This window comes from Cornus florida, unplaced genomic scaffold (assembly GCF_030987335.1).
Source record: "Cornus florida cultivar Cherokee Brave unplaced genomic scaffold, ASM3098733v1 CherokeeBrave_3.0.0_Hap2_Chr05, whole genome shotgun sequence".
NCBI lineage: Eukaryota > Viridiplantae > Streptophyta > Magnoliopsida > Cornales > Cornaceae > Cornus > Cornus florida.
In genome coordinates, this window is record NW_026775575.1 from 36,542,634 (window position 1) to 36,558,286 (window position 15,653).

General features: G+C 33.2%; 1 protein-coding gene across 1 annotated transcript; it reads left to right on the forward strand.

Annotated features, from left to right (window-relative positions):
* The first annotated feature begins 2,123 nt into the window (after positions 1–2,123).
* Positions 2,124–15,550, forward strand: LOC132306284 (pheophytinase, chloroplastic). Its single transcript, XM_059803626.1, has 9 exons — positions 2,124–2,427; positions 4,131–4,223; positions 7,175–7,386; positions 10,712–10,856; positions 10,943–11,015; positions 13,642–13,788; positions 13,882–14,007; positions 15,190–15,292; positions 15,371–15,550. Exons 1-8 carry the CDS (start codon positions 2,159–2,161, stop codon positions 15,274–15,276), a joined length of 1,152 nt encoding a protein of 383 aa, XP_059659609.1. The 5' UTR covers positions 2,124–2,158; the 3' UTR covers positions 15,277–15,292; positions 15,371–15,550.
* The last annotated feature ends 103 nt before the right edge of the window (positions 15,551–15,653 follow it).

The following is a 15,653-nucleotide window of genomic DNA, read 5'->3' on the forward strand; positions in this document are numbered from 1 at the left end:
ATATTTTACCATTTTATCCATATAATCGTAAATAAATTAAGAATTTGAAGGTTAAAGCTATTTGTTATTTTAAATTTTATATTATTTTTCTAATTAATCCATAATATATTTGAGATGGTATTAAACTTCATTTTTCTAAAAGAAAAATATATACAAAAAAATCACCCTGAAAGTGTTCAAAAAGTACCTTTCCGCCTTTGCCTTGTCTACTGTGTTTCGGTTGTATCCAATAAAATCAACACAATACCAATAAAATTAATACATCAATAATTCAATCAATAATCAACCACATAAACAATCAATCATCATACATAATCACGAAATATAACTTAATTAAAATAAAATAATTAATCTAACACTCAATAAAATAAAATAAATCATTGAAAAATAAAATAAAATAATTAATTCTAATTAATAAATCCTTTAAAAATATCGGGGGTATTACACATGATGATCATTAAAAATGATCACCATCATTATTCATTAAGGCTAGTCACCCAAGCTAATCGCCAAGAGTGATCACCGTCAATCTGAAAAAATGAAAGCACCAATAGCTTGAACAGAAGAAGGCTCAACATAAGACGTCACCTTTGAGCATGGGGGCACCTCAACTACAACCTCCTCAGAAGCCTTAATTTTGGGTCTTCGTATTTTTTAAGAAGACAAATATAAGTCACTACCTTCAAGGCATACTTCTCAATTTTTCAATTCCCTCTAGTTATGACTGTCACATCAAACTAAAGGGAATTGGGGGCAAAGTGTGGAGGGAAAAAATCCCCTCCAATGAGAATTGAACACGGCATCATTATATAAATCTACATTTGGTAGATTTCAGAAGCCCATCCGGATCAAGCCCAATTTACATTATTCTTTAACCCAATATCATTTATATTGGACCTCCAAGGCTAGGTAAAAACATTAATCAGCCCAACATCACCACTGTTGAAGTTCTGGCCCATTGGTCAAGTCATTTAAACCAAGTTGCATCCAGCCCAAGTACAATTAAATATTGTCCAGTCCTATTAAGCAAAGGATTCAACACAGAAGGAAGGTTCTGTGCAAGGAAAATTTAACATGGAAAGAATTAGACAAAGGAAGGAACTCCATTTGTAAAGAATGTTGTGTATAGAAAGAATTGGAGGACAAGCAATGCGAGTCCTACCATAATTCTACCACATTTTTGTATATAAATAGAGGCATAGACCTCCAATAAAGGGATCGAGCAATTTACGCTTATCTATATTCAGTTCTTGTTCATTATTATTTTTTTGCGTGAGTTGTATTTTTTCTTTTAATTATTATTAGTTGAGAGAAATTTTGCACTTACACTTTGGCGCCGTCTGTTAGATGGCACGTGTCTAAAATGTAAGAAGCAAGTAGATTCAAGGTCACAAACTAATTTTGGTTGCTCAACCATGTCACAAACTAATTTCTATGTCATGAAATTGATTTAAAAACAGCAACCATGTCACAAACTAATTTCTATGTCATGAAATTGATTTAAAAACAGGAGCAACCGAGCAACCATGTAAAGTTTTTCAAAAATAGGAGCAAAGTTTTTCAAGAGTACATTATTTACGACCCTGGTCAAACACAGCCTGGTTAGCGGTGGATGACAATAGAGGTATGACACTGATAAATGTGTTCTAAGCCCCACATGTGGTCTTGGTGTCAAAGACGTATACATGTATTGTGAGTCTCACATTACATGATTCAGGACTAATTACACGAGACTATATATATTGTGTTATGTTATTTCATGTGATTGGCCGAGACATATGTAACACGGATCATGCAATAACTTTTCTTCTTGTAGCATGCCACATGTCATGTTCGGTCTTACTGCAAAACCTGTTTAAGCTGTCATGTCTTAATTTCACGTTAAGTTTATTTGAAGTAGTGTGATTTGCTTTTTTTGTGATTCTAATATGTTCGTGTTATGTACTTGTTTTGTTTGTTGGATATTCCTGCAGTGGATTGTTGGCTTTTTGTTTGCCAGGACAAAAATAAATAAATAAAAATAAATAAAAAAAAATTATTATTATTATTATTATTATTATTAAAAAATATAAGAAAAAAAGAAAAAAGAAAAGAAAAGAAAAGAAAATACAGTTATAAAGCTAGCAAGTGACCACTCTGTTCATCTGAATCACTTGGTATGGCGAGTACAAGTTGTTCCACGTTTCCTCTATCCAAACACCACTTCCCCCTCTCGTATTCCTCAACCCCAACAACAGCAATCTTCTCCTCACCAATTCCTTCTGCTCCAACCCTTCTTCCCAAAACACTCACTGTTTCTCGCACAACATCAAAACCCCTCCTCTCTAAATCAAAATCAAATGGTGGCCTCATTGTTTCTCGTCTCAATGATTGTTCGATCGATGGTTCAACCAAAGAAAACAGCCCCCAAATTGAAGTCAAAACCTGGTAACACTAACACCACCACCTTAAACTCATTCTATTTTTCAATTGATTTCGAATGATGATTCATTGAGTAGCAGTCTTATCTGTGGGTTTTGTCTTTGAGTTTGTGTTACCTAAATTTGCAGTAAAGTAATGTTAATTCATGAGTCAAAATATGGTGAATGTATGATATGCATAACCTAATTTTGTTGGGAGTGAAAAGGGTTTATTGGGTTGATTACAAGAACTTCCTTTGCATTGTGTGATTATAGATACTAGTGTAGAAAAAATTGAATTCATGATGTTGAATGACTAGTAGGAGTGGAAGTCATTATCAGTTTTTGTTCTCCAGCAAGTAATTATATTCACCCACTTGCTTTTTGCAACAAAATATCATATCAGTTATGATTTAATTGCTTTTATAATTATTTACATGGAATTTTACTCCTAATCTACCTTTCTTCGCCCATCAAATAGTCACTTCTAATTGAGTGAAAAGAGGAATTAAGTTCAGATAAGAACTTGTCACAAATAACCTCAAAGCAAACGAAGCACTAGAGCACCAACATTACAACTTTCTTTACCCAAGAATTTTACCAAGTTCCAAGTATAGGACAAGTGTAACAGTTTGGCACTTGCCCTCTCACTCAATAGCTTAAGCTGTTGGGCTGTGCTACATATCCACCCATATATGCCCAAATCCTTCTCTATCCGGATCTGATGTGGGACAAGCCCCTTTTAACAATAAGCCTTTATGGACTGGCAACTAATAATACCCAAGTTGATATTACAAATTACAGATGGGGTGTGAAAAACAATCTTTACAAGCACAATCAAAAGTTCTTATCGAAACATTTACCAACTTGATTCAACTCATTCCTCAAGTCATAAATAGAACATACTTTAAAAAAAGGACAATAACTCAATCAGCGGGACAAAAAAAAAAAAAAAAAAGGCCAGAAAACAACAATTTGAAACTCTACTGCTGTTGAAGCTGAAAGGATGATAACAAGGGCATTGGCATACACAACTTACCTGGTACCATGTCGGTGAAAGTTCAAAGCCTGAGAAGAAGGGATAAAATAGGATGGGAAGGAAGATGGACCAGTCAATAATTGCTACAATACCGTGTCAGTGGGCCAATGAAGCGGATAAAGGAGATTGAGAGAGAATCTTGTTTGAAACTCTACTGCTGTTGAAGCTGAAAGGATGATAACAAGGGCATTGGCATATACAACTTACCTGGTACCATGTCGGTGAAAGTTCAAAGCCTGAGAAGAAGGGATAAAATAGGATGGGAAGGAAGATGGACCAGTCAATAATTGCTACAATACCGTGTCAGTGGGCCAATGAAGCGGATAAAGGAGATTGAGAGAGAATCTTGTATGTGTGTGTACGAGAGAGAGAGAGAGAGAGAGAGAGAGAGAGAGAGATAGCGAACCTTGACTAAGATTGCCCCTCCCTATGTATTATTGTTAACACTTATAAACATGAAATTGAAAAGTTATGAAGTTCAACATGAGCGGGTTTATAATCAAGTGTTCAAAAAATGTTGATTGAGTGCCCTAGAGTTCTCTTTGTTTGTAGAATGGATGGATAGTTTGTTGTTATGCAGCCTTTTTTCATGTTATTTGTTGCCTACCAGTTGGTTATAAATATAGTATCTTTTTTTGACTGTTTCAATATGTTGTGTATCTGATTCTTCAATTCAATTTATTTTCTTGTAGCATGTGGAACTGGAAGGGTTATTCTATCCGTTATCAGTACTCTGGGAAAAGTGGCCCTGCTTTAGTACTGGTTCATGGTTTTGGAGCAAACAGGTCTACATCGTTAATATATTGCTTCTCGTCAACTAATTGATATAGGTATTAAAATGGACAAACTGCTTTGCTCAAAAGCACAATCTATCTTCATGTTTTTTGACTGCATGTATGATTTGAAAATTTAACAATAGTTTAAAGTTTAAACTTGCATTTCCATGGAACTGGGTTGAATTATTGGAAGCTTAAACAAACTCTTTGCATCACTCATATAATGTTTTACGCATTCTTTTGGTCAATGCTGAATCATTATGGAAAGGATTATATTTCTTTCTTTTATTTTTGTTGTTGTTGATAAGAGGAGTAGAAGAAACTTGTTGACGTTTATTAGAGATGGAAGTAGATAATTTTGAAAGGCAAAGTATTTTTACTTTTCTATTTTTTTTTTTTTTTCCTTTCATATAAGAGGAAGTGGAAAATTTTGAACAAGTTTTTTAGATTATAGTGAGCTTTAATAATTGATCAATTTCACACAAAGGTAAAATTGAATTAATTCTGTTTCTCTGTGAGGTTTTTTTCTGTTGACTCCAACTATTTTCTCCTTGGTCAATTGTACAAACAGAACTGTTATGATTTACACCATCATCAATTACCTTTCCTTAATTTCAATACATAATCAAGGATGAACTTGTTTCAGAGCAAAAGACAGAAGGTGAAAGGAAAAGAGAGCATGTTATTCATTGTTTCAGCTTTCAACATTGACATTGGTTGAAGACTTTCAGCATCTGTGATCAATGATTCAATCTGGTTTTTGATCCAATTAAATATCGGCTAATATTCCAATATGGAAGACAAATGTACAAAACATGTTACTATGAAAAAAAACAAACATTCAGAATAAAGGGAAAAATCTACGGTTTTGTTATGTAATATAAAAAACTGGACAATAGGTGTGTTACCATGTTGATCTATCACACTATTATATGAGATGCTGAATAATATAATAGAAAACTAACTATGATCTTTGTGTCCTGCATCATTCTGACATCTTTCATTTAGTTTACCTGCGTAATATTTCTGGATGAGAGTTTTTCCTAAGTTGAATGTTAATTCAATGAGAATCCGATCATTGAATTGTTTTTGCTCAAATATCTTCTCCTATTGCACCAGTTAGGAAGAGTGACATGGTCCACTTTGAAAGTAATGCTAGCAGATAGGGATGACCAAAATTAACAAAAATAGGCTAAAGAAAGATATGATAACTGGCCTCAGATAGTGAAAAAAATAAATAATATGATTCATGTAGCCGACCATAAGTAATTGGAAAAAGGCTTTGTTGTGTTGCGTCGAGTATTTTCTCCTTTTCTTTTGGAGCAGTACAAAATTACTATTTCTGGATGGAGTTGGTGTCAGATATTAATACAGGTATTGTGAGAAGGGAAAATTATTTCTAGTTATTCTCCTAGTTGTGGCATATTTGTGGATGTGTCAATTATGTCTTGGTATTGGCAGTATGTATTAAATCATTAATAAAGTAAACAAGTGTCTAAAAGTTAAGTCGCTTCATCAAGGTTTCATTTTACTTTGTTTGTGTATAGGACTATAGACCCAGCTTGGCCAATCATTTCAATGTTGATCTGTAAAATATCTGCCATTTTTACTAATCCATGCATCTTATTGATTACACAGTAAATAACAAATATCGTTTTCTGAAAAAGCACAACGAATGCTTCTCAGGAGGTTATAGTGAGGTTCATTCCCCCCCGCGAAACCTCTTTTTTATTTGTTATCATTTTTTGTAGGTACATCACACACCCCATTGTTGTCCAATTGGGATTCTAGCCCTCAACCTTCTTCCATTTGGAAGGAGAGGAGCGCATGGTTCATGTCCCTTGTAATGCACTAATGGGTCACGTTCCTCGTACCAGGGATTTTATATTTTTGGAGCCATGTTTTTTTTCATATTCTTAACAACACTGAGTTGCTAATATGGAAGATTGATTTTAGTTTTTTCAAACAAATGTGTTATTAAAGGATAACACTTCAAATTTATTTAGCAGGAGGAGCCTTTAGTTCATGTCCCTAATTTATAATGCACTAATGAGTCACAGTCCTCGTATCAGGGAGTTTTTTTTTTTTTTTTTTTTTTTTTAATTAATTAATTAATTTTTTTGTTTGGAGCCATGTTCTTTTCATACCCTTTAACAACACATTGAGTTGCTAATATTGAAGATAAATTTTAGTTTGTTCAAACAAATGTGTTACTAAAGGTTTTTGAAACACTTTAATTTTATTTAGCATGAAGATATGCCCCAACTATCCTTTTTTTTCTTTTTTTTTTTTTTTTTACTTTGGTCGATGAAAGGAGGTGGGAGAAGATAATAGAACAGAAGTAAGAGTTCCAAGAATTTTGTCACTGGAAAATCTAGAAGAAAAGTTCAGTTCGAAATAGCCTTATATTGTTTGGAAAGTGCAGATGGCAATTTTTATTTTTTGGATGAGTGGATGGTGATGGTAGCAATGTAGAGATGATTGTGATGGGGGTTGGCATTTGTAATAGTTCTTCTAGGATGTGGTCCTGAGAGAGGGGATGTTGGACTTCTCATGAAGTGTCAGAAACCAAGTATTTCTTACTAAATATTAATGTAAAGGGCCCAGGTTTATGTGAAACGGATGATACACTATTTTGCATAATATGGTCCATTACTTATTAACATTTTCTGATCTTTTCTTTTCTTTTTCTTTCTTTTCTTTTTTTTTTTATTATTATTTTTTTTTATTATTATTATTATTATTATTTTTTTTCTGCACGGTTCTGATTGTATTGCAACCTAGAAGCTTGGACTTTATAAGCAATGTGACTCAATATTTTGCATGCTAAATCTGCAAGGTAATGTATTTTCTACAATATATTTACTATTGATTTTTGAACATTTTGTTCTTTCATCGTTTCAATTGTATTTATTGATGTATCTAAAATATAGATCAGACTCACTCGTCTTTATTAACAGTGACCACTGGAGGAAAAATATTCTGGTTCTGGCACAGTCACATAGGGTATTCTCAATTGATCTGATTGGTTATGGTTATTCAGACAAACCAAATCCTCGTGAGTTTGGAGTGAACTCCTTTTATACATTTGAGACATGGGCCACACAGCTAAATGAGTTCTGTATTGACGTGGTGAAAGACGATGCATTCTTTATATGCAATTCTATTGGAGGTGATGTCATATTTTTCAATGTTGCTTTAGTTTATTCCTTGGTTTCTAGCTTTGATGTTTGATTATTTTATATCTTACTATTCAATTGTAAATGTATATTATATATATATATATGGCCTTCTTTTTTTCTTTTTTGTTTTCTTTTTTTTTGGTGGCCGTCTGAGTAGTTGCACCTGTCCATATTAGTTAGGCAGAAATTTAGTTATTTATTTGTAATAGGCATCAAATTACATTCTCAATATGAAAATTGTTCTGCAACATTGTAGAACTGTCATTCTTATTTTTAGTTCTGTTCATTTTCTGTATTTGATTTTGAACTTCTGATATTGCACAAGCATTGATTATTGTTCCAGTGAAGTGTTAAACTATGTTATATGGACTTCATACATGTATCAAGTGCGAATATATGTCTAACCGTTTGATTTATCAAATACCAAACCCAGGGAATCATATAGAAAGCCAACTATTCAAATTTTGTTTATCTTCTTCTTTTCCTAGCTTGGGTAGATTGTGTTTTTATGTAACAAAAATCATGAAAAATGGACAAACTTTCTTCCTTTGTGGTAAAAGAAAAAAGGTATTTTTACTCATTTTCAAACAATAATGTAATAAAATGAACATAACAGGAGACTTGTACACATTTATATAACCAACTTGAACCATTTGGATATGCTTTCTAAGTGCATGTCCAATTACACATGTCGGACGCATTTCATACTATTATTCAAACTCAAGTTTAGCTCTGAAACGTTCTAAATTTAGCTAGGTTTTATTAAGAGTTTATTAAAAGCTTGGAAAGTTCTTAAACATACTATTATTCACTTTGGCACCTATTTTTTTATTTAATATTATATAATATTTATCATTTTTTATAATTTTTCATCTGACGTGATTTCACTTCTCTACCATATACATAGAAGATATGTTGTTTATAGTCTTTGTGATATACTGATCCTTAATTGAATGGTTTGTGATTAATTATAATTTCAGGTTTCTCAATTTCAATATGAAGTTTAAGAAATGCTAAACCGCATAACTGGCAATTAAGTTAGGATCTTTAGATCAACTTACACATGGTTGTCGAGAGAAAATAGGATATAGGATCTTAAGTTTAAGTACATTTGAAGAATAAAATAAAAAATGGTTGATTTAATCAATTAGGTTATACGTCTTCAAATATGTTTCAAATGATAGGGGAGATAGATTATAATGCTAAGTTGTATGCCGTGTGCCATATTTTCCTTTTTGTTTCTCCTTGTCTCATTTTCCTTCATCTTGCCTGTTAGTAAAAATGGGGAAGTTGTCTCGTTTTTTGTGTTTGCTTTACCCACAGTTAGCTGTTTCTCTGATGATGCATGCCATGTTATACTGTTCATCCATTTTTACGTTCTTTCATTCTTGTCCTTAATTAAAGTTTCTTCAAGTGTTGTATTTGCTTTCTGTGCAATGCTCCTTCCTAGTAGGGAGAAAAGGAACAACGTAACAAGGCTTTCTTATTTCTTGGGGGATACCTGGTGTGTTCTAGCTTTTTCATTCATTCATAAATTCTTTCCTTTAGTTAGTATAGTTTCTAAGTTCAGCTTGATAAATTGATAAAAAAAAATATATAATAATAATAATAATAATAAAAAGAAAGAAAGAAAGAAGGGAAATCACACAAAACTGTGTCTGGACTTGCAGAGCACAAGATATTCAACCATTAGAGATAAGGTGGGTAATAATATTTCAAATTACAATATGATCCCTTGTCATGTATTTCCCCTACTTCCGTGCACACTCAATAAGTTGATAGTTTGTATTTAGGAAAACAACCGCAAGTTTTTAAATTAAATTGTATTTTAGGCTGGAATTTACACTTTGTGATGAAAATATCCAATCAACTAATAGATGGTTTCCCTTTTTATGTTAGAGAATATATTATGGGAGCTATGCTATCTTGATTATTATAAAGTATATAGGTTTGAAGCCCATTTAGGATGATCCAATTGTTTCGTTGATGAAGTCCTTAAAGATTTGTTGAGCAAAAATTACAGTCCACCAATATATATCCAAAAAGTAATAAAAATTATCTACTAACGGTGTTCTCTCAAATATGGCCAACAAAAGCAAGGGGAATATACTGATTTTTTTTTTTGTTAATGTGTGATCTGTGTTTATAAGTATTTAAATTTTATTAGGTAGGCATTGAAGTGCATAACAATCCACAAAGGAGCAACTAGAAATAGAAGAGAGTGGAAACACCACAGATCACGGCAGGTAAGGTCACACCAGAAGAAAAGAAAAAAAAAACAAGAACAACGCCTTCATGTAGTGGACATGAGAATGTTAAGATGGATAAGTGGAGTGACTAGAAGTGATAGGATCACTAATGAAAGTGTTAGAAAAATTAGGTGTAGCACCCATTGGTGAGAAAGTTAGAGAAAGTAGACTTAGATGGTTTGGGTAAGAATGAACAGCATTGAGTCTGACAGCTCAAAAGGGCTACTTGCCTGTTACAGTGCCTACTCAATTGAGTCTCTCCAAGTCTCCCTGAGTCCCTTCGAGTCGTACTGAGTCTTGACTGAGTCCATTGTAATCTTCATTCAGAACGATATGTCAGGCTATAAAAATTGTTAATCGTAATCGTAATAAATTTCGATGTTACAGATAATGTCTTTCATTTTATTATTATGATATTTTTCATATCATGAAAATTTCTTAGTCTCCTTTTTTTGTATGTTTTCCTCTGTTCTTGCTTTATTGGTACTTGTTGCTCGGAGATGCGTTACTGACGAAAACACGAAGCACGTTATATGGCATATTTTTATGAGGCGTATGTTAAGCAATTGATAGGGATGTCAAATTAGGCCACCTAGATTCGCGATCGTGATGAAAATAACTTCTTTTTAAAATCACAAAAATAAATTTACTTGGGTCCTATTGGGATTTTTAATTTATTGTGGGGAGTGTTTCTGGAAAGAAAGCTGGCCAGCCTGGCACACTCTATATCATCTTAGAGTATGCTTTACATCATCTGTAATATATACTACTCCATCATCACAGTTACATAATCCTTTTCAAACAGCATCACTGCAATCTCTTTCCTGGTGCTATTTTCTATAAAAATTGACAAGGCCTTTGATTCTTTCTATTTTAGATTTTTTTTTTTTTTTTTTTCTTTCCTGGCAAATAACTCTAATGCTCTTGAGGAGACCTGAATACTCCACCTTCTGCTCTGAAAGAAGAGGAGACACCACTAGGCCACATGCCTTGGTGCATTTTTTAGAACTTGAGGTAAAATTGACATAATATGCATACTAAAAAAAATTTCATGTTTCTTGTGTAGGAGTTGTTGGTCTTCAAGCAGTGGTTATGGAGCCACGGATCTGTAAGGGCATAATCCTTCTAAATATATCTCTTCGTATGCTTCATATTAAGAAACAGCCTTGGTTCGCACGACCTCTAATTAGATCATTCCAGAGTCTCCTGAGGTAATATGCATTTATTAGTGCATTTTATTTGCCTAAAGTTTTAAACTTTACATTTTAGTGTTTAAGATAGTTATGCTTTGTTTCAGGAATACAGCTGTTGGCAAATTTTTTTTTAGAACGGTTGCCAAACCAGAGTCAGTGAGGAATATTCTTTGCCAGGTTTTTCTCTCCAACAACATGGATATATGTCACTTTTCTTAGGCAGTAAAGCTTGTGAGGTCAAGCGCTACACAGGAAGAAAGTTGTATAACTGTTAAAAAATCCCAAACAGATCCAATAATTTACTCGCTACGTGCCTATGTCCCAGAAGAAATGTCTGTCCTTACTTTTTTAGGGTGTCTTAAAATAAATGTCCCCTTTTGAATAGTCAATTTTAAAAAATATCCAATAATTTATGCTATGTGCCTATGTCCCAAGATAAATGTCTCTCTTTACTTTTTAGGATGTCTTAAAATCAGTGCCCCCTTTTGAAAATTCAATTGAAAAAAAAAAAAAAAGCAACAACAACATAACTTTAATAAATTATCCTTAGATTTTGAAAATCTTCCAAATTATGTGTTAATCTTTAAACTACTGAGGGTTAGTCTTGAAATTTTCAAACCCCTAAAAAATTTGAATCGTTGAAAGAGACATTATTTATGGGAAGGAGGTAGTATCAGATTTCCAAAATATATGTCCCATTTGAAATCAATCTTCTTAACATCTGATTCAGTATTCAGAGTCAATCTGATTAATAAACATACCCATAAATTGTATTTGTTCAAGGATCGAAACTTCCTTCTGTTTCTATCAATTAGGTTAGCCAACAAAATTTTGCGTCCTTGTGAACTGAAAAGATAAATGGGAGGTTTAACCATTTAAGGAATAAGAGTCAAATGTCCTATTCAAAACTCTTTTTGTAATGTGTTAAAGTGTTATGAGTTATATAAGTACAACCATTGAAGACGATGCAAGCAAAAGTCCGTGAAGGCGTGAAGAACACGGCAAGTATCCACATCCTCAATCATATATCTAGGACACGGGTAAATTGATCTTAGAAAGGCCTTAAATGACCTAGTTTGATCTTGGAGAGGCTCAAAGTTTTGTTTCAAATGTGTTTTTGGAAATGATTTTTCCAAAATTAAAGGATTTCAAGATATTTTAAAACTATATGTTTGCTGAAAAACAGAGTGTCGAGCTTGATCCATCAAGTAAGGTCCCGAGAGTGTCAATCGAATGGTTGATCTATTGTTGGGATGTCTGAGCTGAATGGTTGAAAACCTAAGAGCATAAATCGAAGTGTTGGTCTATCAAAGATTGTCGAGTGGGTGTCAATCAAAGTCTCGATCAATCAAATCTTGGGGAACTATATATTTTTTAAAAGTCTATCTAAACAGATCTCTACAAAGATTTTAGGTACCAAAATGTACGGGCTACCTATATTGGTTATGAAATAGGGTTATGGTCTGTCTAGGGTAGGATTTTAAGTCTATGATCATCTAGAGTTCTTGGCTGGACTAAGTTTCATAGTTTTTCCCTTTTTAGGGCTTTCTACTAAAAATCAAATGTCTATAGTCTTACTTTACTTCTATGTATATGATGATTGAATTAACAATCTAATAATTGGTATCAAAGCAATTACTCTAGCTCATCTGATACTACTACTTTTAGTGATTGTGGGAGAGAATTATATCTATTAAAGGAATATTCTATTTGTGAGGCTTCTAATGATGAATTGAAAGAGATATAATCTCACGATTAACATAATTTTGAATATGATAAAGATGATATATTTAGGCTAGTTTTTACTTACATAATGATTTGCTAAGTCTGAAAGTAGAGAATTCTGAGTGTTTTTTAACAAATTAAAGGCAATAGAAGTTAAATTAGAAAATCTTAAGTTAGAAATTACTAGTTCAACAATTTTGATGACTAAACTTAAGAAAGAGTGTTAATCAGCGAAGTAAAAGTTCTGGAATTAGAACATGGTCTAGGAAATTGGATGAAGAACTGAAAATTAAGTTAGAAAAGTAGGAATTGAATCTCAAAACAATAAATATTGAAGTTGGAAAACTAGATTCTAAGGCCAAGGTTGAAAATTCAACTATAGTTCGTGTTGATCATAAGAAAACCGTTCCCCTAAAATAATGCAAAATGGCATTATTATTCTGAATAATGTCAAATTAAATTTAAATGTTTTAAATACATAAATTAACAAGAAGAACAAAAGAAAGCAGTGAAAAAGAAAGAAAGAAAAAAAATACTTCTAATAAGAGTGAAATATAGGTGAAAAAGAAAGTGGTAGATTGCATAGTTATCCACACTGCACTTAAGGGCGAGGGTTTAAGTGTGTGAGTTTATTGCCAAGGTAAAATATATATATATATATAATAAATAAATAAATTTAAAATTCTAACTGTTTTGACTTATGAAAAAAAAAAAAAAAAAAATTCTAACTGTTTTGGAATGAGATGTTTATTATGTCGATGGACTATAAGCTAATTTGCTAAGTATAAGTCAACAATGATAGCAAAAAATCTATTTTACACAAGATGAATGTGTAGTAATACTGTAATAAAGATGAGAATGTAGTCTAAAAGGGTTAATAACCATAGGTAACTGTTATCTCATACATTTAGACCTACTTTTATGTGTAATAGTGTTCAAAAATTTTAAAAATAACATAATCTGTAGTTACAAAAATGTGATCTTGAACACTTGCCCTTAACTAGTGTTCGGGAATAGAAGAATGAATCCATTTATGCTCTGCTCTATGTTGACCTGCTTCTGACGGATTCTCTTTCAGTGTTATCATGACACTTCCCAGGTGACAGATGAATTAGTTCAGATTATCCTTCTTCCAGGACTTGAGCCTGGTGCTGCAGATGTGTTTCTTGAGTTCATTTGTTATTCAGGGGGGCCTCTTCCTGAGGAACTACTGCCTCAAGTGAAGGTCATATTTCTAAACTGATATTTACTATTTCAAGTACTATCCTCGCCTGTCAATAATGTTTTTCCTTACTTTTTTTTAAAATTTTTTTTTCAGTGTCCCGTTTTGGTAGGATGGGGTGACAAGGATCCCTGGGAGCCCATTGAACTTGGAAGAGCCTTTGGAAATTTTGATTGTGTAGAAGACTTCATTGTCCTCCCTGACGTAGGCCATTGCCCTCAGGTTCTCTCTCTCTCTCTGTCTCTCTCTCTCTCTCACACACACACCGCACACACAAACTCTCACACTCACTCACACACACACAAATGCGGAGTCTGCAATTAGTTGATTATATTATTGCATCTTAGTGGGTCTTTTAACCTTTCAAAGAGGTGGCAATTTGGTGGTTATATGATTGCATCTTACTGGGTCTTTTCCTTTCTGAGATATGGGTTGTTACCATGAATTCTGCATTTTAAGTTTTTGGAATGTTTTTGGAAGCAAGATATATAGTAAAATGGGAGGTGCAGTAGTTTGCAAAAGGTTTGAAAGGGGGTACGGATTTTTAGGGAACTAATTAGCTAGGTTACGTACTCCTACAATTGCTTGAAGTACCATGTCAAGCATACGGCACTTAATAGCTTTATGTCTAACATGTACATACATATGGCATGACATTTGATAATTCTCGTCTTTCGTAACTTTATATAAAATTCTCTTATTGTGTTCCTTTTGTTACATAATTGCTAAAAAATGAAGTGTCCACCTGAAATACTATATGTTAGGTAAAAACACTATTTCACTCCATAATATGAAGGAAGAATATCAAAATGTAAGATCATTTAACTATGTCCATGTCATTGGGTTTGAGAACTTGATAAAACCAACTCTTAGACGCATATCGACATCCAACCCTGGGCCTCGCCCCAAGCATAAAAGATAAATTGTGCTCTGGTACCTTAGCTAATGAGTTTCATCAATAGAGAAGGTCATGGGTATGTATTGTTGCTTTCTAAATTCGCAAATCTAAGCTTTGGGTGTCTTCCTTCTGTATTGCTTTTGTCGCCTTGTTTGCTGGGTATTTCCCCTTTGCATTCTTGCTGAAGTTTTGTTTGTGTTTAGTTGGTTAGTATGCCTCCTCGGCCTTAATGAATCTCAATTTCTTGGTATATTAAAAATAAAATAAAAAATAAAAAAAATCGAAATGAGAGCCAGGAACATGGTGGAAATGGTAATAATGCGCTGGCTTATGGTACTGTTTAATTCAAAATTGGTTGCCATCATAGTGCTATCTGTGAATGAAAGGGTCCTTTCTGCATCATTAACTGAAGAAATCATTCATCTGTGCGATTCCTTGTACACTCTTATTAATAATTTGTGTTGAAGATAACCTCTGAATCCAATCATTTGTTGGTATGTGTGAAGGATGAGGCACCCCATCTTGTGAACCCAATTGTTGAGTCATTTGTGGCGCGCCATGCAAAATCGGAAGCTAGTCTGCCACAAACGTGATCTGATCCGTTCTCAGGTTAGTGTGTTGCAGCTCTCGCTGCCTTGAAAGTTCCTCGGCACCAATGACAACTGGGCACTACTTTTTTTTATGCAGAGAACGGTTGTTTAATACCACATCTCATCTCAGCTGAATTCCGAATCCAGAATAGGTGAGACTCAGATTGAATTGTGTATAATGAGACTAGTTTCAAACTAATAATTTTTTGGCTCAAGAAAATGTATAAAATTTGAAGTGATGATTCAATTAAGTGTGCTTGCTATTGCAATTTAGATATTTCACTTACTTCCACTTTAAATGGAGTTGAATTTTCAGTGAGAAAGATTTCACTTATCATTAAACACTCAAAAAAATTTCAAATACAATTGGTTCGTTTTTA

What these genes read in the sequence shown, in the direction of transcription:
- LOC132306284 (XM_059803626.1), top strand. Translation starts at nt 2,159, where the DNA reads ATGGCGAGTACAAGTTGTTCCACGTTTCCTCTATCCAAACACCACTTC. An exon ending in TATATGCAATTCTATTGGAG is followed by an intron (nt 7,387 to 10,711) that starts GTGATGTCATAT and finishes TTTCTTGTGTAG; the next exon opens with GAGTTGTTGGTCTTCAAGCA. An exon ending in ACGTAGGCCATTGCCCTCAG is followed by an intron (nt 14,008 to 15,189) that starts GTTCTCTCTCTC and finishes GTATGTGTGAAG; the next exon opens with GATGAGGCACCCCATCTTGT.